Source organism: Arachis hypogaea, chromosome 8, assembly GCF_003086295.3.
Source record: "Arachis hypogaea cultivar Tifrunner chromosome 8, arahy.Tifrunner.gnm2.J5K5, whole genome shotgun sequence".
In the NCBI taxonomy this organism is placed as follows: Eukaryota; Viridiplantae; Streptophyta; class Magnoliopsida; order Fabales; family Fabaceae; genus Arachis; species Arachis hypogaea.
The window spans coordinates 44,206,939-44,232,410 of NC_092043.1; the positions used below are offsets into that span (position 1 = coordinate 44,206,939).

Here is a 25,472-nt window from a genome sequence, read left to right on the forward strand (position 1 = left end):
TAAGCTTGGTATACTATAAATAACAATAGGCTTATGATCCAATAGCATATCACACAAGTCTTTAGATACTTCTCTTTTTAGCTTTCATCTATCATTGGTGTAATGATGATGATGCATAACACGTTCATGCGCTTCTTGATTCCTTTGTTGGTTCTTGCCACTTTCTGTTTGGCTAATTCTGCTATAGCAACATCTCAAGTTTCAGGTTTGTTGTTCATTCTTGTCACATTAGTACATACTGTTATGAATGCATGCAAATAATATATACATTTTTTTCCTCATAAACAAACTAATAGTGACGGTGATAAATAAAACAAGTGACGAGAAACAATACAACTATAGTTTATAAAGTTAAATGGTTAAGTATTGCATGGTAATAATAATAATGATTAAATTTTAATACACTATGCACATCTAATTATATAAGGTTATATCAGTAAAAATAACCATCTTTTGTATTAATTACATGAATGGTTATCCAAAAGAATAAATATTATTAAACGACTGTGTAAAATATTTTATACTGTAAATATATTAAAATTTTAAACTCTAATAATAATAATAATAATAATAATAATAATAATAATAATAATAATAATAATTTAATTAAAAGTATTTTAAGAACACTAGTTAAAAAGACAATAATAATTTTTTTAGATATATTTAATGTATTAAAAATATAAAATATTTATCTTTTTATTAATAAGTTTCACTAAAAGTTTTTTTTATGGTGTTTATAACAAGTGCCAAAAGGACCCTAATAATAATAAAGAAAAAGTTGTTCCTCTTCCTCAAAGACTACCTAACCTAAGTGTATTACTACTTTTTTACTCGAATAAGTGTATTGCTATCTTTCTTGGCTTTGATTTCTTTTACCTTTTTCTCTATTCGTTTTTAAATTTCCTCTTATCGCTATGTCTCATATATAAAGAGTTATATTGATAATGATTGAGTTTATAAAAAAACATTGAAAATTATTGATCATCTTTAAAATAAGGCGAGATACAGATACAGTTAACTTCATGCGAAGTTGATAGCTAAAAACTGTTAGATGATAATTTAGTTAAATCTGTCAAATTATTTTAACAATTCTCAACTATCAACTTTATATGAAGTTAACTGCAGCTGAATTTTCATCTTAAAATAAGTGTCCATTTTGTCAATGAGCTATAGTTCAAATGGCATAATCTTCCCATACTCACCTAAGAGATCGCGAGTTCGAGTCTCCTGGAAGAAAAAAAATAAGTGTCTATTTTTCTTCTATATTATTATGATGAAATTATTGACATAAATATGTATTAACTAAGATCTATTTATTCTCATATGAAACTTGGCATTTTCATTTCTACAGAGAATGAAGTGAAGCTTGGAGACCAAGAATTGGCAAAGACAAAACCAGAAGTTCATAATGAAGAAGAAAAATTCCTTTTCCATCATCATAAGTCACTCTTCAAGAAACATATTCCAATTGTGAAACCTATTCCAGTGTATAAGCCTATTCCAAAACCAATTCCAATCGTAAAGCCTATTTATAAGCCAGTTCCTATTTATAAACCAATCCCAAAACCCGTAATAGTGAAAAAACCGGTCCCTATTCCAGTATTCAAGCCGGTTCCAAAGCCAATTCCAATTGTTAAGCCTATTCCGGTTTTTAAACCTATTCCAAAACCAATTCCAATTGTTAAACCTATTTATAAGCCGGTTCCCATATATAAGCCAATTCCAAAACCAATATTTGTTAAACCATACCCTAAAAAACCTTATTTTCCTCCACAGAATAGTCCTTAAGTTATTGAAACAGAAGAAAAGGGAATTATATATTAATTAATTAAATATCATCAATTCAAAAAACCCTTTCTCCCACCATTACCATTTCACAAGGCAATTCCAACTCCATTATTATATTAGATGATGATAAGGCTCATAATATCTACAGTCCCAAAAATAATCTCTTGTGCTTAATGTTATTTCTAATGAATGTCTAATATTTATAGTTATGCATGTCCAAGTATCTCCACTTCAAGTTATGTCTTATGAATTCTTATTGAATGTAGTTTACCGAAATATATATAGTAATATAGTTTCGTTATTAATTACCACAAGTTCGCAGTATTTTCATTGTAAATTGAATAATTAATCATCAATGCAAGATGGTAACAATGATCTCTTAGTTGTCTGTTAAATTGATGTTTTGTTCTCTCGTTATATCAATTATAAGTGAAATCAACGACCCACCGATGATCACTAATATAAATATTTTTTTACTTAATTTTAGAGCGTTGATGATTGATTGTTAAAATTTAGAATTTTAAATAAGAAAAAAAATAAATTAAGAAAGTTATGAAAAGGTTTTGATTATATTTTTTTAATATAAAAAAATAAAAAATACAATTTAATTAATAATATTGTTAATATTTATATTATTTATCATTTTATTAATTATTTATGTTAATTTAATAGTGGGACAACCTTAAACTTAATTAAAAATTTTTTAGCTTAAAATAAAGGATCAAAATAAAACTTATTGACCAAAACTGAACATATGAACCAAAATGATTATAGATGACAATTTAGGAATCAATTTGAACTTTGGCATTCTTTGCTATCATATCATTACATATTTTTAGATATAGGATATTTCTAATCAAATTATAAAAATGATAATAAAGGAATGAAAAATTAAAAATAGAGAAATCAAATAAAAGTGAAATTTTATTTTAAGCTTTTAGTTTATTATTAAAATCACGAATTATTATTTAACTATATTAAGTATACACTAAAACAGAAAAGTTAATTACTAAAATTAACTACTAATATAAAATATATATAAAAATATAAAATACACATTAAAATAAATTAAATTATATATATTATACATAAATATATAATGACTAATTTTAATAGTTAATTTTAATGTATATAAATAACATTTTTTATTATTATTGGTATGATCTTATGTTGGAATATATACTATTGTATAAATTACAATGGAACAACCGATTTTCCTTATATGATGTTTGTTTCATCAACTTTATATTAGTATCCCTTATTTATTTAGAATCCCGCTAGAGAGTTAATAGGATATTTATACAACGTGTATAATAGATTATTTATTTAACTTAATATGAGTTAAAAACAAAAATTAGTCATGTTTACTCCAATTTTAAAAATATTATTTATTTTTATATTAACCATTATTGTATACATTATACACTAATTACATTAGTTACCGTACTTTTCGATTTATGATATCTTATAGGACCACATCACTCTTCATGTAGTTAAGTCCGCAATTTGATTATCATGTCACTTGCTAAGATTTTTTATAAAAAGATATAAAGAAAAATAATTTCATCGATCACCATCCATGGCCATTTCACCAAAATCCTATTTAGAGTTTCAAATAATGCACTCCTACATTAATTCCAAATTTGTATATCAACTCTACTGATCCTTATAACTCCTTAAGAACACCTAATCGTTAGAATTAACAAAGTCTGCATTTAATTTTGAAAATAAGCCAAGAAATTAAAATTATAATAAAAAGGCTAAAAATACAAAATGATTTTTTATATTTTATTTAATAATAAATTAAATATAAAATAGAATAAATAATAAAAAGTTAAATTTATTTTATTTTTTTCACACAAAATTTTTAAATAAAATAAAATAATAAAAAATATAATTATAAAAAATTAATAGCGATAATAAAAAAATAAAAAAATAAGTTGTGTTGTTGTCTAATATATATTTAGGGTGACTGATTTAGAAATTTTAAGTCATTGGAGCAAATAAACATATAACATATAGAAATAACAAAAATTTTTACTTAAACATATCGAAGTATATATAATTAAATAATATAAAAATATTAAATATTTAATAATCTTTTATTATTCATATTAGTATATTATCCATATTTAAAATTTAATATTAAATGTTAAATACATGTAATAATAATAAGTGTGAGATTAGTCAACATAGTAAATTGATTTTTTTTAACCATTAAATTTTTTATTTGAGTATTCAAAATAGTGAAGCATGTTTTTTTATGAATTATTCGTGATAAATGATATTTAAAAAAAAAATGCACCAATTTTTTCATATCTCTGTTATATATTTTATAGATTACTTAACAATTATTCAATCATTTAATAAAAAAATCAAATTTGATTTATGATAATAATAATAATAATAATAATAATAATAATAATAATAATAATAATAATAATAATAATAATAATAATAATAATAATAATAAAGTTAGATAAATAGATAGAAGTATAAAATTTTTTATCCAACTAATTTTTAAATAATTTTTATTCAATTTATGTTTGAGAGCTAATTATCAAAATGCATATGTAGTTTATTAGTAAATATTAAAGTTGAGTAGAAAAACATAGAGTGGTTTAAAGATCAAATCTAAGTTTGAGGAGGTGTAAACTGTAAAGGATAAAGACTCAAAGTCTTTATTAACTGCTATAGCAGAATACCCAAAAATAGAAAGGAAAGTTGATAGGAAGTTATAAGTTTTTGGCTATAGAATTCCTTGTGTACTCTAGCGTATATAAAAAAAGTTATTTATACATTAAAATTAACCATTAAAATTAATTATTATATATTTATATATAAATATATATATAATTTAATTCATTTTAATATATATTTTATATTAATAACTGATTTTAATTGTTAATTTTAATATCCAACTAAAATAATTAGTGCATATATAAATAGCAGTGGAGTAGTGTATAACTCTAGCTGTCTTGTTACTTTTACACCCTTCAATCTAATATCAGTATTTCATCTTTTTCATTCATTCATCTATATTAGGTTGCTTTGAAAGCTAAAGATTCAATAACCTATTTGCATAAGCATTCTTACGTTCAAATTAAAAGAACGTTAGAGGTAGTTTTGTAATAAAATAGATAATTACCTTTTGGGAATTGATTTCTAATTTATATTAGTTGTAACCTCCATAATGCCTTCTGCTATGTTAATTGGCCATGCATTGCATTGAATGATCAATTAGATTGGCATGTCTTTTATTTATTGGGCCTGCATATATATAGGTCCATAAGCTAATGTTCAATTTGCGTGTGTTTGAATTCTCATATAGCTCCAATCTTGATTCTTTAAAAAAACAATTATTAACAATGATCCATATTTAACTAATTTAGTTTAGTCGAATGGCTAAGTCGCTTAAATAAATATTAAGAGTTTGAATCTTATCTCGTACATGTAGTAATTGATTGACCAACAATAAATTCGTAAATAAAATTCAAATCTGCGATAAATTAATTATTAACTTGTTAGTTTGAGAATACGATAAACAATAAAAAAAATAATGAATTATATTTTATCCAACAAAATATATCTTTCTATTGGTACTATATAAGTTTGTTTGTTTCTACACGCGAGACCTTGATTTAGTGGTAAATTTCCTTATCTTGCAATAGGTATATTCGGGTTCAAGATTTGACCGAAGTTAATAATGGAAAAAAAAATATTTATTTTTTTGGGGTTTAAATCTTTAGTCAAGGTTGAGAATTGGATTGGTCAATGAACCAATAAGACTGAGTTATTAGTTTAATGGTTCGATCGAAGTTTAATTGAATTTAACCGATTTAATTAAATATTAAATAAAATTATTAAAAATTTTATATATAATTTTAAATATTTAAATTTAATTATTTTTAACCTAATAAAATTTAAAATTTTACAATTTTATATATTAACTATAAATTTATTGAATGAAACAAATTTTGTTATTTTATTCACTATTAACTATTAAGATATGAAAGTATAGCATTATCCATGTATAATAAATCAGCATTAGTATATAAAAATATAGAACCTATTTGAGATTGTTGGACATCATTAAAATTAACACACAAAATTAAAAATTAAGAAAACCAACAATAATATTATTATGATAGAATATAACAAATCAAGAATAATTAGAAATTAACAAAATCTCAACAACTCAGAATTAGTGAACTAACCCAATAACTCAATCAGTATTATTAATAACAAATTAATAGTGCAAAATAGGCAAAAAATTAAATACAAATTCAAAAACAGTGCTTAATGCTTACTAGAAGAAGGGACAAAAAGACAAATAAAAAAAAACCAACAATAATATTATTATGGTAGAATATAGCAACTCAGAATCACTGAACTAACCCAGCAACTGAATCAGTATTATTAACAACAGATTAACAGTACAAAACAAGCAAAAACAAATTCAAGAAGCAGTGCTTAATACTTACTAGAGAAAGGGACAGAGAGACAGAGAGCGAGCTCGACGGCGACAAACAGAGAGATCGATGCCGACGGCGAGGGTGAAGAGAAGAGAGAACTCGATGGAGGACAAGACACGTCTTTGGTTGACTTATTTCAAATTTGTTGTTGTTTTTGAAGTTACTAACAAAGGCGAAATTTTGTTGAAATTGTAGTCGTTCTAGTTACGTTCTTCCAGATTGTCCCTCCATCGAATACTAGAAATTCAAATAGAAAGGTCACATTGCCTCTAACTATTCCATCATGTTTTGTCATTACTGCAAACAACTAAGCCACTTGATTACTACTTGTCTTACTCATCCGGCTCATAAATATTAGAATAAAAATCATCCTCATTCTAACGCTTCTAAGCCCATGCCTGTTACTGTTGTTGCTGCTGATGCATCTACCTCATCTACTTCTGGTAGTTCATCTCTTATTTCTCTAACTGATATTGAGTCTTTCCTTAAAAAACTACTCTCCTTCTTTGGTAATACCTTTGCTGCTTTATCCGCTTATTTAAGTAATTCTAAATGGTATTTTGATTCTGGTTGTTTTAATCACATATCACCCATGCACCATCTTTTCTCTTTATCAACCACTACCACAATACCTTCTAACCACACTACTGATGGATCCCTTATGCATGTGAATCATAAAAGATCTATCACACGTTTTGATCTCCATCTTCTCGATGCTTATTCCATTTCTAAATTAAACTTTAATCTTATCTCTATAGATCAATTAGTTGAACTTAGTTTGTATGTCAATTTCTTTATTTCTGATTATCATGTGCTGGATCTTCAGACGAGATAAATTATCGGGGCTGGATGTAAGGTCGAAAGGCTATTTCAACTCTGAGAAAATTTTAGGATCAGTCAATATGAATCTTTTGATTGCATTATTTCTTGTCAAACTGCAAAACAACCAACTTTGTCTTTTAATAATAGTTCATCTCTTGCTTGTTCTTCCTTTGATCTTATATATTCTAATATTTGGACCCTGCTCCCACAACTTCTTTGGGTAGGGCTCGATATTTTGTAGTGTTTATTGATGATTATTCACGGTTCACTTAAATTTATTTGATGTCTAATAGACCCGAGTTGCCTCAGCTTTACATCAATTTTGTTACTATGATTAAAACACAGTTTTCTAAAGTCATTAAAATTTTTTGACGTGATAATGTAATGGAGTACCGTGATACCAAACTTTTGAAATTCCATGCCGAGCAAGACACCTTGTTTAAGTTCTCTTGTTCCGATACGTCTCAACAAAATGAAAAAGCAGAACACAAGCATTGTCACATCCTTGATCTGTTCATGAAATGCTCATTTCCTCTTCTTGTGCTAAACGTGTATAGTGTTGAAGCTATCCTCATTACTGTTCACATTATTAATAGTCTTCCTCTTCCTCTGTTCTTAGTAACATAATTCCTTTTGAGCATCTTTATAATATGTCACCTAACTATAGTTCTCTTAGATTTTGTGGTTTGTCTATTTTGTTCTCTTTTAACCCCATGAACATAATAGACTTGAACTTCGTACTTGTCCGTGATGTTTTCTTAGTTATGGTACTAAACATAAAGTCTAGCATTGTTAGGATCCCATCTTTAGACAACTTCGCATATCTCGTCATGTTGTATTTTATGAGCATCACATATTTTCTAATTTCTCCTCCTTTAAACTACAGACACCGTTTCTAGTCCACCTCTTGATCCTCCCATTTTGCGCTTTCTCCTGTTCCTGATGATCCAAGACCAAACAATGATCCTTCTCCTGTAATCCTTCCTCCTCCATACACTTGCATTTCCAAGGCCCACCTCCTCGTGTTCTTTATTATTAATGTTTTGCTACTATCCTTCACATCCATGAACCTAAGTCATACAAAGAAGCCTCCACGGATCCAAATTGACAGCAAATAATGAAGGAAGAAATCCAAGCAGTAGATAAAGCACACACGTGGGATTTAGTTGATCCTTCTTCTTATTAGGAAATAGTGGCCAGTAGATGAGTATACAACATCAAAACTCGCTTTGATGGTTTTATTGACAGATATAAGGCTCAATTAGTTGCTCAATGATGCACTCAAGAATATAATATGGATTATGAAGAGATTTTTTCTCTTAATGCTCACCTCATGTCTATTCGAGTTCTTCTTGTAATTGCTGTTGTTCTTTTCTCAGTCAGATAGATGTAAAAAAGGCCATTCTTAATGATGATTTACAAAAAAGGTTTACATGAAATCTCATCTGGGATATTCTTTTTCTCCTAACAAAGTTTGTCGTCTTTAAAAAGCACTTTATGATCTTAAAATAGCTCTTCTAGAATGGTTTGAAAAGCTTAGCATTACTGTCTACAATCTCGATTTCATTTACAATCCTTATGAGAATGCTCTTTTCATTCGCAATAGTACCAAAGGTGTTGTTTTTCTCCTATTACATGATGATGACATGATCATTATTGGAGATGATGCTGATGGCATCGCTGATCTTAAAGCCAACCTCAACTACCATTTTGAAATGAAAGATCTTGGATCTCTTAATTATTTTCTTGGTCTTGAAGTCATCCCGTCAAATGATGGCATTTATCTTTCTCAAACAAAGTGCTGGACTTACTGATAGTCACACAGAATGTACTCATCTTGAGCCTAATGCTCGTCTCACTCCGTTGGATGGCACAATTTTGGATAATCCCACTCTCTACAGACAGGTGGTTGGTGGTCTTGTTTACTTCAATGTTACTTGACCAGATATTGCTTATCATGTTCATGTTGCTAGTCAGTTCTTATCAGCCCCTACACTACTCATTATGTTGTTGTTCTTCGTATTCTTTGTTATATCAAGGGTACTATGTTTTAGGGTCTTCATTTTTTGGCTCAATCTTCTTTGACTCTTCAGACATATTCTGATGCTGATTGGGCTAGTGACCCCACTTATTGACGTTCTACTACTAATTGCTTTTTTTTTATGACTTTCTTATCTCATAGCAAGCTAAAAAATAAACTTTCACTACTCGCTCAAGCACTAAAGTAGAATATCATATTTTGGCTAACATTATTTCTGTTGAAGTACTGACAATTTATTGGCTTCTTGAAGATTTGGGGGCTATTGAGTCTTCTCTCACTGATCATTATTGTGATAACAGTAGTGTTATTCAAATTGTCCATAATAATATCTTTTACGAATATATTAAACACATCGAGATTGATTATCGCTTTGTATGTTAACTTCTTCTCATTAGTGCTATTCGTCTAATAGTTGTTGTGACTATGGATCAAATAGTTAATATTTTTACAAAGCTCATCATCCTATACATTTTTTAAATTTAGTGTTTCAAACTCAAAATGATTTCATCTAGCTTCTACTTGAGTTTAAAGGATATATTAAAGTAACTATATTATACAGTATTTAAGATAGATGGTTAGATAATAAATATTATTAGGAATTGTAATAGTTGTCAAATATTTCTATATAAAAAGTGTTAGGGAGTCAGTCGAATTGTGATGTTTAGCAATTAATTAATCATCGTTAATATTTTTAATGATGTGAGATGACATCTAATAATATATGATTAATTATTTTTTTTATAGTTAAATGCTAGCTAAATTTTAACAAAAATGTTAATTCCTAGACTTTTTCTTTCTATATATAACTAGGTGTTCTCATATTCACACACAACTCAGATATGCATAAACACATTACTTTTTTCTCTCTAGATTTCTAATATTTCTATCACTTTTCATTTGTTTGTTCCAATCACCATTTTAATAATAATAATAATAATATCAGATAACATAGAATCTAAGCTTTACGTTGTTTATCTCTGAGCAATTTATTTTTTGAGGTCCAATCAGAGAACCAACTACTTTTTCAGTTAACAATTATATATTTAAAAAACAGATAAAAAAAAATTCAAAAAAGGAAAATGTAAAAACAATTTTTCTTTTCAACAAACAAGAGAGAATGGAGGGATGAGAAGCTTCGCATTGTATTTTGGAAAAAAAAAAACCGTTTTTCTTGAAACAGTTTTTTTTTTTTAATGTGGGTTAATCAAATAATAAACTTTTTTTTCTTTTTAGCAAACAGCCATTTAATGCTAATGAGTAATAGCTCAAATGGTATAGACTTCCCATACTCAATTAAGAGGTTACGGGTTCGAATTTCCTATCTTTCTAAATTTTTATCAATGAGTAATAGCTCAAAAAATTCAAATATAATTTTTAATTAATTAGATGGGCAGATAATGAGATAGGGAGGGAGAAAAAAAGATAAAGATGATTGATTGTAATAAAAGGTTGATAAATTTTCTATCCGAGTAAAACACAAAATATCTTACAAGATTTAAGCACCAACAAAAATACTCTTAAGAAAATTAAAATTATACAAATTTTGTAAAAGGTATAAAAAACATGATAAAAATAAAAAATATTGTAAATAATAAATAATTTATATATTTGACAAAAAATTTATGTATTTATAAATGAATAACTATTTAAAAGAGGTAATAAACAAAAGTACAAGTTGACGATCCTAAACCTCTTTTTCATTCTTTATTAGGTTTTGACCATAAAAAAGTTTTCTTGGCATAAATGATCAAATTTTAAAAATAAAAACATTTTATATTTCTAACTATATTAATAATAAATCGTATTAAAATAATATATATAGTTAATTTTTATCATGTTTTTAAATGTTTTGAGGAATTTTTGTTGTTTTAATCTTTTAGGGATATTTTTGTAGGTGTTTAAATCTTTTGAGAATATTTTTTGTGGTTTAAAAATATCAAAATTGGTTTTAAAAGAATTTTAATGGTTTAATTGTTTTCTTAGTTTTTATAGTTTTATTAAATTGATAGTTAGATCTTTATACTTTTTTTCTTTTCGATTGAGTCCCTATATAACATATCAAATTTTGCAATTAAGTCTATGCTATGATAAAAATGGTAAAATTAATGGAATATTCTGTACAGTTTAACATAATATTTTGTTAATTTCAACGTTTTTATTATAGTTAGAACTTAATTACAAAATTTGATATGATGTAAGAACCTAATTGAAAAGAAAAAAGTATAAAAACCTAACTAAAAATGACAGAATAATAATTAAACCAATTTCAAATTGAACATACACTTTAAGTTGGTCTGAACAAATTTTAATTTTTTAGAAGTCATCAAGAATTATTTTTATTAGACAGATTGATCCTTCTATTATTTTTAACCAAATTTTTACAATACACATTAAACAAATAAATTTTTAATAAATTTTATTATAAGACTAATAAATTTAATAATTTTTTTCCCTATGTTATACTGATAATGATGGTTGTTTGCTTAAGGACCTCATGCCTACTACCTAATACACTTTACACGTGAAAAGGAAATTAATCAGTAGTGACGAAGTGCCACAACAATTGTCAATACTCAAAAAATAATGAAATATGATAGATTTCACACATACACACAAACTTGTACTTGAAGCTATTAATAATAATGATAAGTATTATTTCTTCATCTAAGTTTCAGGTAATATATAATAAAGTACACAAATTAAAACACCTAACTTGGGAGGCTCATTAAAAGAGCACTGTATTTATCGACAAAAACGGTGCTAATCGCTCGTCACTCCAATAATCTTTAAACACAATTCACAACTACTAAACCTAAAATCTCTCAGTATTAACAAAATTTAAATGTAATTGATGCACAGTACTAGTAGTTGGACTACATACTATAATCTAAGTAGTATAAATAACACAGCTTATAGTACATTCAACAACACACACACAAGTCTTATTAAGATACTTGTTTCTATTTGCTCCCTTTCAAGGTTTGGTGTGTGGAATATTATTAGTTTTCTCAATGAGAAAGGTTTCCACATTTGACTGCGCATTCTTGCGCTTCTTGCTCCCTCTCTTCATTCTTGTTAGCTTTTTTGCTAACTCCGCTGTGCTGGCAACTCAACTTTCAGGTTTGTTTATTATACATAGGCTTAATTATTGTCTAGATTGTTATAATTTTATCAAATTCTTAAGTAAATTATTCTTATTACCATTTAAAAGTTTGTACTTCAATTTTTGTATTAGATAAAAAAATTTTAATTAAGTCTTTTCTATCTATTTTTTTAAATACACAAAGTTTTGTGAAATATTCACTCTTGTATGTATTTGATATACGATGAATTATAACATAGTCTAAATATAAATATTATTGTATTTTAAAAAAAAAATGAAAACTAATTCTAAATTTTGAAACTATAAAATCCTAACTAAAAAACCATATAATATTAACGAAATAATTAAACCTTATAAATAACAAATCATTTACTCTTATTACACTTTCAACAATGAGTATAATTAGTTGCATATAGCCATTTAAGTAGTGAAAAAGAAGTTTTGCTAATGCAATAAAATGATTTACAAATATATATATATATATATATATATATATATATATATTATTAAATAAATTATAATATATTTTTTCATTTATACGACGATTTAAGTATATATAGTTGGTAAAATTAGTTATATAATCACGTTAAATCTTTCTATAAATTATGTCTCATTTGTTATTATTATGAATATAAGTTATTATTAATTTTCAACTTTTCTTTTCCTTTGCATTTCTGAAACAGGAAATGAAGCCAAGAGCGAGAGTAAACTTGGGAACCAAGACTCGGCAACAAAAACCCCCGAAGAAGCTCATGATAGAGACGCAAAATTCAAAGGGTTTTTTCATCCAAAACCGATTTTTGAAAAGCCATTTTTCAAAAAATCAATTCCTATTGTCAAGCCGATTCCCATTGTTAAGCCTATACCAAAGCCGATTCCAGTTGTTAAGCCAATTCCAATTGTTAAGCCCATACCAAAACCGGTTCCTATTGTGAAACCTATTCCTGAACCGGTTCCAATTGTTAAACCTGTAATAAAGCCGGTTATAATTAAAAAACCGGTTCCTATTCCAGTTGTTAAACCAATTCCTGTTGTGAAGCCTATCCCGGTGTTTAAACCTATTCCAAAGCCAATTCCAATTGTGAAGCCTATTCCAGTGTTGAAGCCAATTCCAGTTGTTAAGCCTATTCCAAAGCCAATTCCAATTGTGAAGCCTATTCCGGTGTTGAAGCCTATTCCAGTTGTTAAGCCTATTCCAGTTGTGAAGCCTATTCCAGTGTTAAAGCCAATTCCAGTTGTTAAGCCTATTCCAATTTTCAAACCTATTCCGAAACCAATTCCTATTGTTAAGCCCATTCCAGAACCGATTATAGTGAAAAAGCCCGTTCCAATTCCACTTGTTAAGCCATTTCCTAAACCATTTCCAATCCCCAAGAAACCTTTCTTCCCTCCACATAATCCAGAGGTTGAGCAAGAGACATTTCTAAAGCCAAAGCCTCTCTTTAAAGAGCCTATTCCTAAATTACCATTTCACCCTGAATTCAAGAAACCAATTCTACCTCCTAAGCCAATTCCAAGTCCTTAAGATTATTATAAGAGTCTTCTTAGCCTTATTCTACAATAAAAGTTTTATGATGTTTGTATCTTCAGAATTATGGTTTCATAAATAATATAGTATTTCAGTTTGTGTGTATTGTATTGAGAAACAGTTGTGCTCTTTAATATTTTCTCTTTAAGAAGTTCTATATTGCTATTGTAAATCGATTTTAATAATAATTAAACTAAAGAATGGCAGCATCGTTTCTTTTTCTTTTGTTTAATGTTTTTAACATTTTTAATATCAATTTGTGTTTTGATTTAATGTTTCTATAACTATTGCATTGAGAGTAAGATTACTCTATATGCAAAAATTTGTGAGAAATTCTATGGTACGGTTGAAATAAAATATCGGTAATGGACTAAAAAGAGGTAATGGATAATTTTGAAGAGTGATGTAATTTTTTTTTTATTTTGATTGATTGGTTTATGATATGACATAAGCCGAAGTAATAGTTAAAAACCTAGAATTAAAACTGGTGCCAATTGTACCAAAGAAAAGAAAAAACACTGGTGCCAAAAATGATTAATAGTTTTAGGTGTACGGAAACTAATGAGCCATGAATTACCAAAAAATAATGATGGTAATGAGGTTTTGGAGGGTTAAAAAGCACTATTATGTAATTAAGTTGAGTTGGTCTAGTGGTTAGTTTACTAGTCCGTTTAAGTAAATGTTGGGGATTTGAATCCCGTCTTGTGAATACAGCAACCTATTGGTTAGTAATAAATCCTTGACTTGTTAGGTTGTGGGATATCATACAAAAAAACAAAAGAAAAAAAATAGTACTATTATATGAATCATTATAGTGTAGTATTTATTTACTAAGAGACAATTTTAGTGTATGAAAATTTTCTTATCTAGGTGTGATGATATTTATTTCATGGTATATTGTGAGTAAATATTTATAAATATTTTAGTTCTTACAATAAAACAAATTTGTTGTCATCGTAAGTGGCAATATCATTGGAGTGATAAGCATAAATAGTAGAGTTGAGTATGAAAATTGTACCCGTTTACACTATGGATAAAAGGTTTATTAAATAACAATTGTTTTGAGTTTGTGTGCTTTTAAAACCAAGCAGTATAACAGATATCATCATGGCATGGACTTGGGAGCCAAAGTGAAAAAGTATAATGCATAATGAAAAATATTGTAATGTTTGAAGCAATTAGAAGCACTAAGTAAACATGGTAGATATTCATATTAAGGCATGTCTCTAGTAAGAAATGATAGTACTTAATAAATAAGCGATAACCAACGATAGTGGTAACCAAAAAATGACAACTAATGTAGTATCGTAGCACTAAGTCATATAAGTATGCACGTCACGGCTAACAGTTTCGCCTATAGTGCGGTGTCATGTATACATGTGTAGTCGGTTTGAAAAAAGGTGGAAACTTTTATATAGTTAACTTTATGTGAAATTGGAATAGCTGAAAATTGTTAAATGATTTAATAGATTTAACTAAATTGTCATTTAAGGAATCTTAGCTATAAACTTCACGTAAAATTAACTACACCTAAATTTTCACCTTGAAAAAATTAGAATGTCCGCACCACCAGGATTGTAATGGGTTCAACGCCAACACGGCTCGACTAGAAGTTGCACATGCAAGAAAACTGTGCCCAGCCCCCAGGAATGGATCCAATGGTCCCATTCCTCTTTTCACCGTATCTAGAATATGTGCTCAAACCTTTATGTGGCTGTGCGTTTGTTGAATTGGGTGCTTCTGACCGATAAGATGAATAAGGTGTGGCATGTTTGGTTGTAAAAAATTAGGTGGTAGTTATATGTTTGTAAAGTGTGTGTTCTATATAATGAAAAAAGTCATGAACTAAAAAGCCTATTGTTCTTCTCTATGAGTACTAGTAAAATCTATGTGAGTTAATGACGTTAAGACTAATAAATGGTGGGTACTATACTTATCTAGACCAACCTGCCGTCAGTGTGATATTCCCTTTTGGCTAGAGAATCCAGAAACATCGATACTTGGCACTTCTTCCATTATGGATCAATAGGTTAAGATAGGGCAAAAACCCATTCCGCTGCCATTCCTAATCTCAACGTAATAGAAGATCACATTTTTATTCATGCTTCAACGAGAAATTATGAAAATATTCTCTGAGCTATAAGTACCATTTAAGCAACTATGAAGACAATGAAATCAAAAGTGTTGAATTGTGGTGAATTATATATGTAAAATGTTGAGGTTTGAGTGGATTGTTAATGAAAATAGAGGTGAGGGATTTTTGTGTAAAATTGACTTTTGGCCAAATTTCGGTGAGCTTTCGAACCATCAAATTATTTCAAATATATTTTATATAAAAATTGGGTCCATGAAGTTTACGTCATTCGAAAAACGGAAGAAAAATGATTTAAAACAAAAAAATTGTGTGCGTTGAAAGTTTGAGATTCAAAATTGAAATTCCACAAGTTTTCAGGCTTAGCAAAAAATTTTTATAAAACGTAGGCCCACGTGTACGTGTGACCTGGGAGTTCTGCGTACGCGAATCTCTTTTACGCGACCATGCATTTATGTTTGACACGCATGTGTGCGCGCAAAGGAGGTTACGTACGCAAAATGAGCCAAAATGCATGCCCACACGTATGCTTAACTTTTCAGTAATGCACTCCTATGCGTACGCGTGACTCCTATTTTTAACAAATGAGTTTTGTGTTTTAAAGCTTAATTTTGGATCCTCTAAACCTCTATTTTTATTCCTTTCACCCTAGATGTTGTTAGTAAGCCTAGTAATGAGATGAAGTTAGGAATAAGTGGTAACATGGAGATGAAAAAAGTTTGTGAAGTGATGATTTAGGTATGAAGAGGTATGGTGAATATATATATATATGGGTTTAGGGTTTAGGAATAAGTAGTAACATGGAGATGAAAAAAGTTTGTGAAGTGATGATTTAGGTATGAAGAGGTAGGGTGAATATATATATATAAATAAATGTTACATCTGAGTACTCTTTCTTGAAAGTGCGACCCAATGAGATGGTAGAAGGTGAGAATCCCCTTCCTTGTTCCTTCTAGTATTGTAAAATCGCCCTCAGTGAGATGGTGGGAGGTTAGGATCCCCTCCTTTGTTCTTCCTGGGCATATGAGAATGTATCTCTTGGGTAGACGCAAGGGTTGTGGTTCCGCCCCACTTGCTCCAGGTTGGTTAGTATAGAGACTCCGCGGGTAGACACAAGGGTTGTGGTTTCGCCCCACTTGCTCTGGGTTATGATGAGTTATGTATAAAAGTGCAATTATATGATGAGTAAGTAATGAATGAATGTGAAATGATTATCTGATATACAAGTTTTTCTGGGTAAAGTACCGTGGCTTACCACCACGTGTTCCAGGTTGAGACTCGATACTTTGTTGACTCTACGTGAGGTGGCCGGACACTTAACAGCCAGACTTGTCGGGTTGGCTTGATAACCGACAGATGAGACTCATCATCCATAGGATAGGCATGCATCATGTGCATATTGTTTGCTTGCTTATTTGTGCATTAATTGAGAACGTCTAAGTGAACTTATTATGTTAATTGTTATATTCGCTAATTGCAGTACTTGTATACTAGTTGTTTGTGTTTTCCCTTGCTTGCTTGTTTGTTTGTGCGGTACCACTGGTGTTGGAGAATCGGAAGAAAAACGGGAAGTTAGGGAGTTTAGTCAAGTTTTAAGGTCTGGTTTAGTTAGAATCCTTAGAAAACCATCCTACTTTATGATTTTTGTTTTAGTTCTTTAAGTCTTATAATATGAGTGTCGGCGTTCTAGGATTACCTCTGGCATTCTCAAGACCTTATATCTTATGTGCGTGACACCTTTACCATGCTGAGAATTTCCCGTTCTCATTCCATACAATGTTGTATTTTGAGAGACATCTCGCTAGGCATCTCTCACACACACATGTGTGTGTTTTTAAGAACAATAATTTTGTCTTACGCAAATGACGTTATTTATCAGAGTTGCGCTTTTAAATTTTGCGATTCGTTTTATCTATTTTTCAAGACTTCTAGTATACTACCTTCCTTTGACTATTATACGTATTTATATTTTATTTAAAGAGGTTATAGTGTCTCGCCACTTTTGTTTTACATCCTAGGTATAAATGTCTGCGTGGTATGGTGTTACAGGTCGTGGGTTCGAGTATTCCTATTTTTAGTAAAAAAAAAATAAGAGATATTTTTGTATTGATATTTATGTTTAAAATTAATATTTTTTTGGTTTGCATGTTTAAAATTAATATAAAATACATGTTGATTCGATTTAGTACTATAATGTATAAATTAAATTCGATTTACAATGTTCCCTACTAATTCGAATCATGTTGATTCGATTTAATACTATAATGTATAAATTAAATTTAACCAATTCGATTTATATAAATATATGTACGAGGACATTCGTATAACATTTTTTTATGTTGGGATTTTCGGATAATATTGGCTGATGTTTGGTTTGATAATGTGTTTTATCCCATTACTAATATACAAATAGCATTTATATAAAAAAAATTTAATTAAACTTAATTATAAAAACAACTAATGAATTGTCCCGTGCCATACACTGGTATAGTAAGTTTAATAAAAAGTATTCATTATAAAAGTGTTTTTATGTTAATAGCATATGTACGAGTGTTCTATAATAATTTTAGATTGTTTGGTGAGATTGATCACAATTTTAAAACTCTAACATTTATCCTGTCGTTTTGACTTTGGTGAGCAGTTTTAATATCCTTTAGCAAATCGAAAGATGAAGTTATTGTTTAAAATTTAAAAAAAATAATAAAAAAATATAATCAAGCTAATTTTGTGATAGTACTAAAAGAGTTGTTTTGATGTGGTAAAATAAATTGAAGGAAGGCAATATTTATAATGTACTTTCACAAAAAAAATTAATAATAATGAAGAAGAACATAGATATAATCATGATATACAATTAAGATATTGGTTGAAAAAAAATCATGATAAATAATTGAAATCATGAGTAATGATATTGTACACATAAAAAAAAATTAAACCAAATAGAATGTACGAATTTAAGTGACACATGTAAATAAATATAAAAACAAAAAAATAATGATGTGAATAGTAAAGTAGATAAAGAATTGAGTACTATGTACTGTTATAGAACAGTGAAAAAAAATAAAAATGTATGATTTAGAGAAATAAAAATGTATGATTTAGAGAAAAGTTAAATTATCAAGTGGAGTACAAATTCATTAAAATAAATTAGTATAAAATAAATGCCGAAATATTGATTGAATTATTTTATGTGTAAAATGAATGAGAAGTCACTGAAAGTAATCCAATACTTTAAAGAAACAACTAAATATATAATTGTGATTAATACCAAAAAAATTATATACGATATGAAAGTGTTAAATTGTGTTTAAGAATATAAATTTGAGTTATCGTAGCAAGCTCAATATTAATGGATATATGGTTTGGGTGCATTGAATAATAATAATTCACTCTATGTTTAGACATACAGGATGATACATTTATACAAATAGTTATATATTTATTGAAAAAAGACGTAAAAAACTATAAATATATTATAAGGATTATATGATTTTTCAATAGTATATAAATTACCGTTACATATGATATAAGAGAAATTTTGAAGCTGATTACATGAGTATGATTTAGTTTAAAATTTTATCAGTTAACAAATTATCATATAGCTGCACAGAATCATCTGATAATTAGAATACAACAATTTTATAGTAAAAACTTGGATACCATATAAAAATACAACAAAAATTTATGTATAAAGTATTCTAGAAGAAAAATTAATAAAAAAACATAAATTAATAAAGAAGAAAATAATAAGCATGATAATTAGACTACTATATTCAAATAAATATATCCATTATATATATAAGTAGAAAAAATAATGAGAAATATAAACAAATTAACTGCATAATAAATAATTAAAAGGATCTAGTGTTTGATAGAAGAGAAAATGTTAATAAATACTAAATACTTAAAAACTTTTAAATTCATTGATTTCATCAATAAGGACATCAAATTTGACCTTACTCCTTTTAATTATGCCATGTTGAAGACAAAATCTACACTCTCTCCTGCTAAAAAAAATTTTTGACGATGTAAAACTCCTCCAACTAAGTTCTATTGTGAAAGAAGGTCCAACCTTTTGATCGTACATTGAAATAAAAAATCTCATTTGATTTTGTATATTGTAAGTAAATTGAATATAAAAGGAAAAGAAGTTAAGACTTTTTGGTGAATTAGAAATAGATTTCCAACAACAACAATGAAGTTCTAACTTTTCTGCATGAACAGCCATATATCAAATAAAAACGCATATACATAACAACAACAATATTTTAAATATTACCAAAATTAAAAAATATACATTAGATTAAATATATAATAAAAAATATACATAATTCGTCATCGCAAAGCATTACGAATCTGTGATTGAGACAGATTTTCTACAAAACTTTGTGTTTTCACCTAACAGTAGGAGTGTGTCTCAAGAAAATGAATGAAAGAGACCAATAAAAACTAACGAACAAAAAATAAGTGAATGAAGAAGAAAAATGAAAGAATTTTTTAAAAAAAATTTTGGCGAGGAAGAAAAAAAAGCTAAAACAGAAAATGAAAAAATTCCCTCTTATTCAAATTTATAAAAATTGAAATGTCACAGAAATGTATACATATGCGAAGCAAGTTTAAAAATAGGATAAAAAAATTTGACACGATTATAAGATATGGAATATAATAAAAATGGTTTCATATAAGAGAGGTATGATAATAAAGGTCTATGATGAGTAAAGAATAAAAATATTAATATCTTAATAGAAATTCAAAATGAACATAAAGGAGGAATTTCACTACTGAATAACCATGGCATGTTATAGGATAGGATTTATCCAACTCACATTTTTTGAAATCCAAAACCAAAACTACCTTTCCCCTGGGAATATTAAACAAAAACCTTTCCCTTCTTTTTGTTTAATAATTCAAGCAGCACTAACGAAAGAAATGGTGGTTGAACCTGAGATCTGGTCCACGGTTTCAAAGTCACAAAAACCTTCAAAGTGCTACCTTTTGAGTTTGTAGTCAACGCAATGTCTCGTTCCGTGAAAGTAGCGGTGATAGGAGCCGGCGTCTCAGGTCTTGTAGCAGCACGCGAGCTCAAACGAGAAGCCCACAACGTCGTCGTTTTCGAGAAGAGCTCGCGCGTGGGAGGCACGTGGCTATACAACCCCAAAACAGAATCCGATCCGCTAAGCCTCGACCCGACCCGAGAAATTGTCCACAGCAGCCTCTACCGTTCTCTCCGCACGAATCTCCCGCGGCCATTGATGGGATTCTTGGATTACCCCTTTCGTCGCGTGGAAAGGGGCGATCCAAGAACTTTTCCGTGCCACGAAGAGGTTCTGCGGTTCCTGGAGGAGTTCGCGGACGAGTTCGGGATTAATGAGTTGACTCGGTTTGAGACCGAGGTGGTGAAGGTGAAGAAAGTGGAGGAGGGGTGGGTGGTTGAGTCGAGGGCGAGTTACGGTGGTGGTGACTCAGTGAGTCAGGAGGTGTTTGACTCGGTGGCTGTGTGCTCTGGTCATAACGTGGTGCCGAGGGTGGCGGAGGTATCGGGAATTGAGAATTGGCGTGGGTTTCAGATGCATTGCCATAACTACAGAGTTCCTCAACCTTTCCAAGGACAGGTTCGTCTTTCCCTTTTTTTCCCACCTCATAACAGGTCAAATGGTAATTTTTGAACAGTTAAATAATTTAATTAAATTTTATTATTGTTTTTAGAATTTTTTTTATGTTACATAAAATAGTCGAAGTTTCAATTATTATTAGTTTATATTTTTTAGTTAATTTATACTATTTATCAATTTATAAATTCTTTTTTCAAAATTTGTAAATTAGTTTAGTATAAAGTAATTGAACCAAAAAAGCGTATAACAGGTTGTGATTTTAATTGGACTTGGGCCTACTTCCTTTGACATCTCAAGAGAAATTGCATTGGTAGCAAAAGAAGTTCATGTATCAGTCAAACTAAATCCTCTTATGAAGGGTGTGAAGTTGGAAGATTTTAGCAATGTACGATTTCATCCTACGGTACGAGACTTATTAGTTGGTTATTATTGATAAAATATAGTAGTACCTACAAAATACACACTTTTTTTATTTTTAATATTAGGTTGATACTAGTATTGTTTTGGATTATGAGTTATTGTCGTGGTGTTAATATTAAATATGACACGTTTAATTTAGGATGCAAAAATTAGATCCTGCGATTTTTGGAAAATATGAAAAAATAAAAGATTCAAAGTATAGAAATTGAACTTTCCAATTTTAGTTCCTTCTACAATTTTAAAAAACACAAAAAATTATAATATTAAAATATGAAAAAGTCTAGAGGATTAGTAATTTTATTAAATTTTGACCAACATGTAACTAGCAAAAGAAAAGTGAGTAATCCCACACCATTGGATGAAATCTCAAACTATTAAAAATATTATTAATAGCTACTTAATGGTTATAAATTACAAAAATTACTGACTCCTAACACTTCTTTTAAAATATATTACTTATCTCACTTTCATAAAAAAAATTAACCTCAAAATATCATTTCAATTAAGTTAATATTTTTATGGTTTTTTAGAAGCACATGTAATTTTATATTTTGTTTAAAATAGATATTATTATTAATGAAGATAGAATACTAGTCAAGTCATGCTCCATTTGAAAGAGATCTAAGATACATATTTATAAGGAGAAAATATGTTAGATTTTAGTTATTGTGACAAAGTGACAATGATACATGATTAAAAAAATAAAAAAAAAATAATTTGAATGTTCAATTTATCCTTTTTCTCAGATCAAATGTATAAATGAAGATGGTTTGGTTGTTTTTGAAGATGAAGTCACTATTTATGCAGATTCCATAATCCACTGCACAGGGTACATTGAAAAATTTAGACATTTGATATTCCATATTAATTAATTACTATTTATCTAAGATAATTTTAATTTGTGGAATAATAATCATGGCAGATACAAGAACCAGATAGCATTCCTTGAAACGAATGGAGTAGTAACCATTGACGATAATCGTGTTGGGCCACTTTACAAGCATGTGTTTCCTCCAACATTGGCGCCATGGCTCTCTTTCATTGGTTTAACTTATCTGGTTGTTTATCACTAATCCTTCATTTTTTCCAATCATATTAACATATTTAATGTCAACAATTAAGGATAATTAATTATAGTAATCTGTGGGCAGGATCCGGTATTCCCGATTGCTGAGTTACAAGCAAAATGGGTTGCAAGGATTCTATCTGGCAAAATTGTGTTGCCTACAGAAGAGGAGATGATGAAATCCATTCAACAACACTATCAATTCATGCAAGAAAATGGGTTACCCAAACGCTTCACTCACTTCCTTGGTTCATTTCAGGTTTGCATACAATTGTTTTACTCATTATTATAAAAATGACTATGTTATTTGTACATCAAAATTAGCCACGATAGTCATCCAAAAAAAAAATTAGCCACGAATATAAAATATATATTAAAATATAAATATATATTGAAAATAAATTAAATTCATACATATATTTATATATAATAAATACATTGGTAGTTGATTTTAATGACCGATTTTAGTGTACAAATAATATTTTTATTATAAAAAATGTTAGAGTAAAATGATAAATAAATTTCTGAGAATTTAAATTAGTCTCTAAAAAAAGTACTTATAAAATACTTCAATATAACAGATGTAGATACAGTACTTTTAAATTAATTTCTATAATTAACGTAAAATATCTTAATTTAAACTAACTTGTCCACATTTATTATTCTTAAAAATTTTATTAATATTTTTTTAAGAATTAGTCTGTGCAAAATATAAATTTTTAGAATAATTTATTTATGTCACTTTACTCAAAATGTTATATTCACACTAGAAATCAGATTTAGGTATTTATTTTTTCGCGAGTAAATTTTCTTGCGCAAAACAAAGGATCAAGACAACAAGAATACAAACAAAAGGTTATCAAAAATGATTTTTGTTGTGTATTTTACCTCTAAAATAAATGAGTAGGCCCTATTCAAGTTGAATGCGGAATAATGTGTCTTATTATTAATTAATTTTAAGTATGACATTTCTTGAAGTTAATTTAGCTATATAACCTATATTACATGTTTTAATTTATCTATTTATATATTGCTCTGGCAGCGTGATTATAAACATTGGTTAGCAGAACAAGTTGGGCTACCTCCTTTGGAGGATTGGAGGGATGCAATGTATTCACATAACATTAAGAGTTTCTTCGAAATGAATGGAGGGTTTAGAGACGAATGGAATGATCATTATTGGGATGCTATCATTAAAACAAAGCAATTGCATTCTTAAAGTGAAAGTTAATTTGGTATAGTGCTTTTTCGATCACATCGTGCCTTGTATAATTTAGTTCTTGAAATTGAATAACAATTTAAAAGAATTTAAACACAATTTAACTCTCATTTTATTTATCTACTAAAAATTCTTTCGATTATCAATTAAATTAAAGATTTTTCGGATTTACGGAGTTACGTAAATTTGAGTAATGGACTTCATTCGTAGTCTTCGGTCTCTTTGGCTGCGTTTGAAAGATAGAAACCGATAGACTTTGAGACTAAATTAAATTTTTGTATTATATTTGGTATAAAATGTATATTGAATTAAATTATATTTTAGTATTATGTTTAGTTTAAAATAAATATAGAAAATTGAAGGATAAATTTAGAATTCAAAAAATTAAACAAGGATATTTTTTTAAAAAATATTATTAAAGATTTAGTTTTTATTTTCAAAAATTTTAATTTTTTATATTTCTATTTTCTATAAATATTGAAAAGACTAAATTTTTGTGTCACGAGATTAAAATTAATTTTAATCTCTGCCTATCAAATATAATATCAAATTACAGTTTTCAAATTTCAGTTTCAATCGCTAAAAATAAATGTTACCTTTAAGGATTGCAATTACAACAAGAATGACAAAACGCTCTTATCTGATACTAATGTAAACTAAGTAAGTAAGCACAAGATATTAGGATCTATATTTTAGGGAATTAGCTAAAAAATTGTTAAGAGGCCAATACTTTATATTAATATTTTAAATTAATATTTTATTTTTATATTATTAAAATTTAAATTTAAAATTTAGTATTACTTAATAATAATAATAAATTTTATTAGTCATGTAGTATTAATTTTTAAAGAAGAGTTTTGATGGCATAATTATCAGACTCGGATCGATCGAATTAGAAATTTAATAAATTGATGGACTGATCAGTTCGATTCGAATGCATGATCCGTGCGTCTCCACAGTACACCGGTGAAGATGCTGAATCACAGTAAAATAACCTTGTGAATTAATTCACAAAAGGAGAATTTTAAGGTACAGATCACAAAAGGACAAAATCCATACAGATTTTAAAGATTTTTGCTTAAACTACACTTTTTATAAAAAGCCACACTTTTAAAAAGCGTAATAAAGAAAAGCGTCGTCTAATGAAAAACCTTAGTAGATTAGAAGATTTAAGAAAAGAAATATCTAATTTATCACAATTAATAGATCAAAAGCTAATGATTTTAACTAATGTTAATTGTAATGATACTGAATTTTTAAAATCAATACAAAATGATTTTTCTCAAAATCTTAATTTCACCCTAAG

The 25,472-nt window shown here is 28.2% G+C and overlaps 3 protein-coding genes across 4 annotated transcripts; all 3 read left to right on the forward strand.

Moving 5' to 3' along the window:
* Nucleotides 1-2,183, forward strand: LOC112707667 (uncharacterized). The gene is made up of 2 exons (XM_025759536.2): nt 1-205; nt 1,352-2,183. Exons 1-2 carry the CDS (start codon nt 103-105, stop codon nt 1,786-1,788), a joined length of 540 nt encoding a protein of 179 aa, XP_025615321.1. The 5' UTR covers nt 1-102; the 3' UTR covers nt 1,789-2,183.
* A 9,875-nt stretch (nt 2,184-12,058) lies between these two features.
* LOC112707669 (uncharacterized) lies at nt 12,059-13,979 on the forward strand. Its single transcript, XM_025759537.3, has 2 exons — nt 12,059-12,246; nt 12,913-13,979. Exons 1-2 carry the CDS (start codon nt 12,138-12,140, stop codon nt 13,752-13,754), a joined length of 951 nt encoding a protein of 316 aa, XP_025615322.1. The 5' UTR covers nt 12,059-12,137; the 3' UTR covers nt 13,755-13,979.
* Nucleotides 13,980-20,518: 6,539 nt separating this feature from the next.
* LOC112707670 (flavin-containing monooxygenase FMO GS-OX-like 2) lies at nt 20,519-24,265 on the forward strand. 2 transcript variants are annotated; one of them, XM_025759538.3, is made up of 6 exons: nt 20,519-21,461; nt 21,712-21,864; nt 22,628-22,710; nt 22,804-22,939; nt 23,033-23,206; nt 23,990-24,265. In XM_025759538.3, the coding sequence occupies exons 1-6, from the start codon at nt 20,865-20,867 to the stop codon at nt 24,164-24,166; spliced, it is 1,320 nt and encodes a 439-aa protein (XP_025615323.1). In that variant the 5' UTR covers nt 20,519-20,864; the 3' UTR covers nt 24,167-24,265. The 2 variants fall into 2 exon arrangements, with proteins under 2 accessions (XP_025615323.1, XP_025615324.1); XM_025759539.3 differs by having other exon boundaries at nt 21,712-21,846.
* The last annotated feature ends 1,207 nt before the right edge of the window (nt 24,266-25,472 follow it).

Excerpts from the sequence above, each read along its gene's own strand:
- LOC112707667 (XM_025759536.2), top strand. The coding sequence starts at position 103 with ATGATGATGATGCATAACACGTTCATGCGCTTCTTGATTCCTTTGTTG. Across the intron at positions 206-1,351 it reads AGCAACATCTCAAGTTTCAG|AGAATGAAGTGAAGCTTGGA; the intron begins GTTTGTTGTTCA and ends TCATTTCTACAG.
- LOC112707669 (XM_025759537.3), top strand. The coding sequence starts at position 12,138 with ATGAGAAAGGTTTCCACATTTGACTGCGCATTCTTGCGCTTCTTGCTC. Across the intron at positions 12,247-12,912 it reads GCTGGCAACTCAACTTTCAG|GAAATGAAGCCAAGAGCGAG; the intron begins GTTTGTTTATTA and ends TTTCTGAAACAG.
- LOC112707670 (XM_025759538.3), top strand. The coding sequence starts at position 20,865 with ATGTCTCGTTCCGTGAAAGTAGCGGTGATAGGAGCCGGCGTCTCAGGT. Across the intron at positions 21,865-22,627 it reads ATGTACGATTTCATCCTACG|ATCAAATGTATAAATGAAGA; the intron begins GTACGAGACTTA and ends CCTTTTTCTCAG. Across the intron at positions 22,940-23,032 it reads TCATTGGTTTAACTTATCTG|GATCCGGTATTCCCGATTGC; the intron begins GTTGTTTATCAC and ends ATCTGTGGGCAG.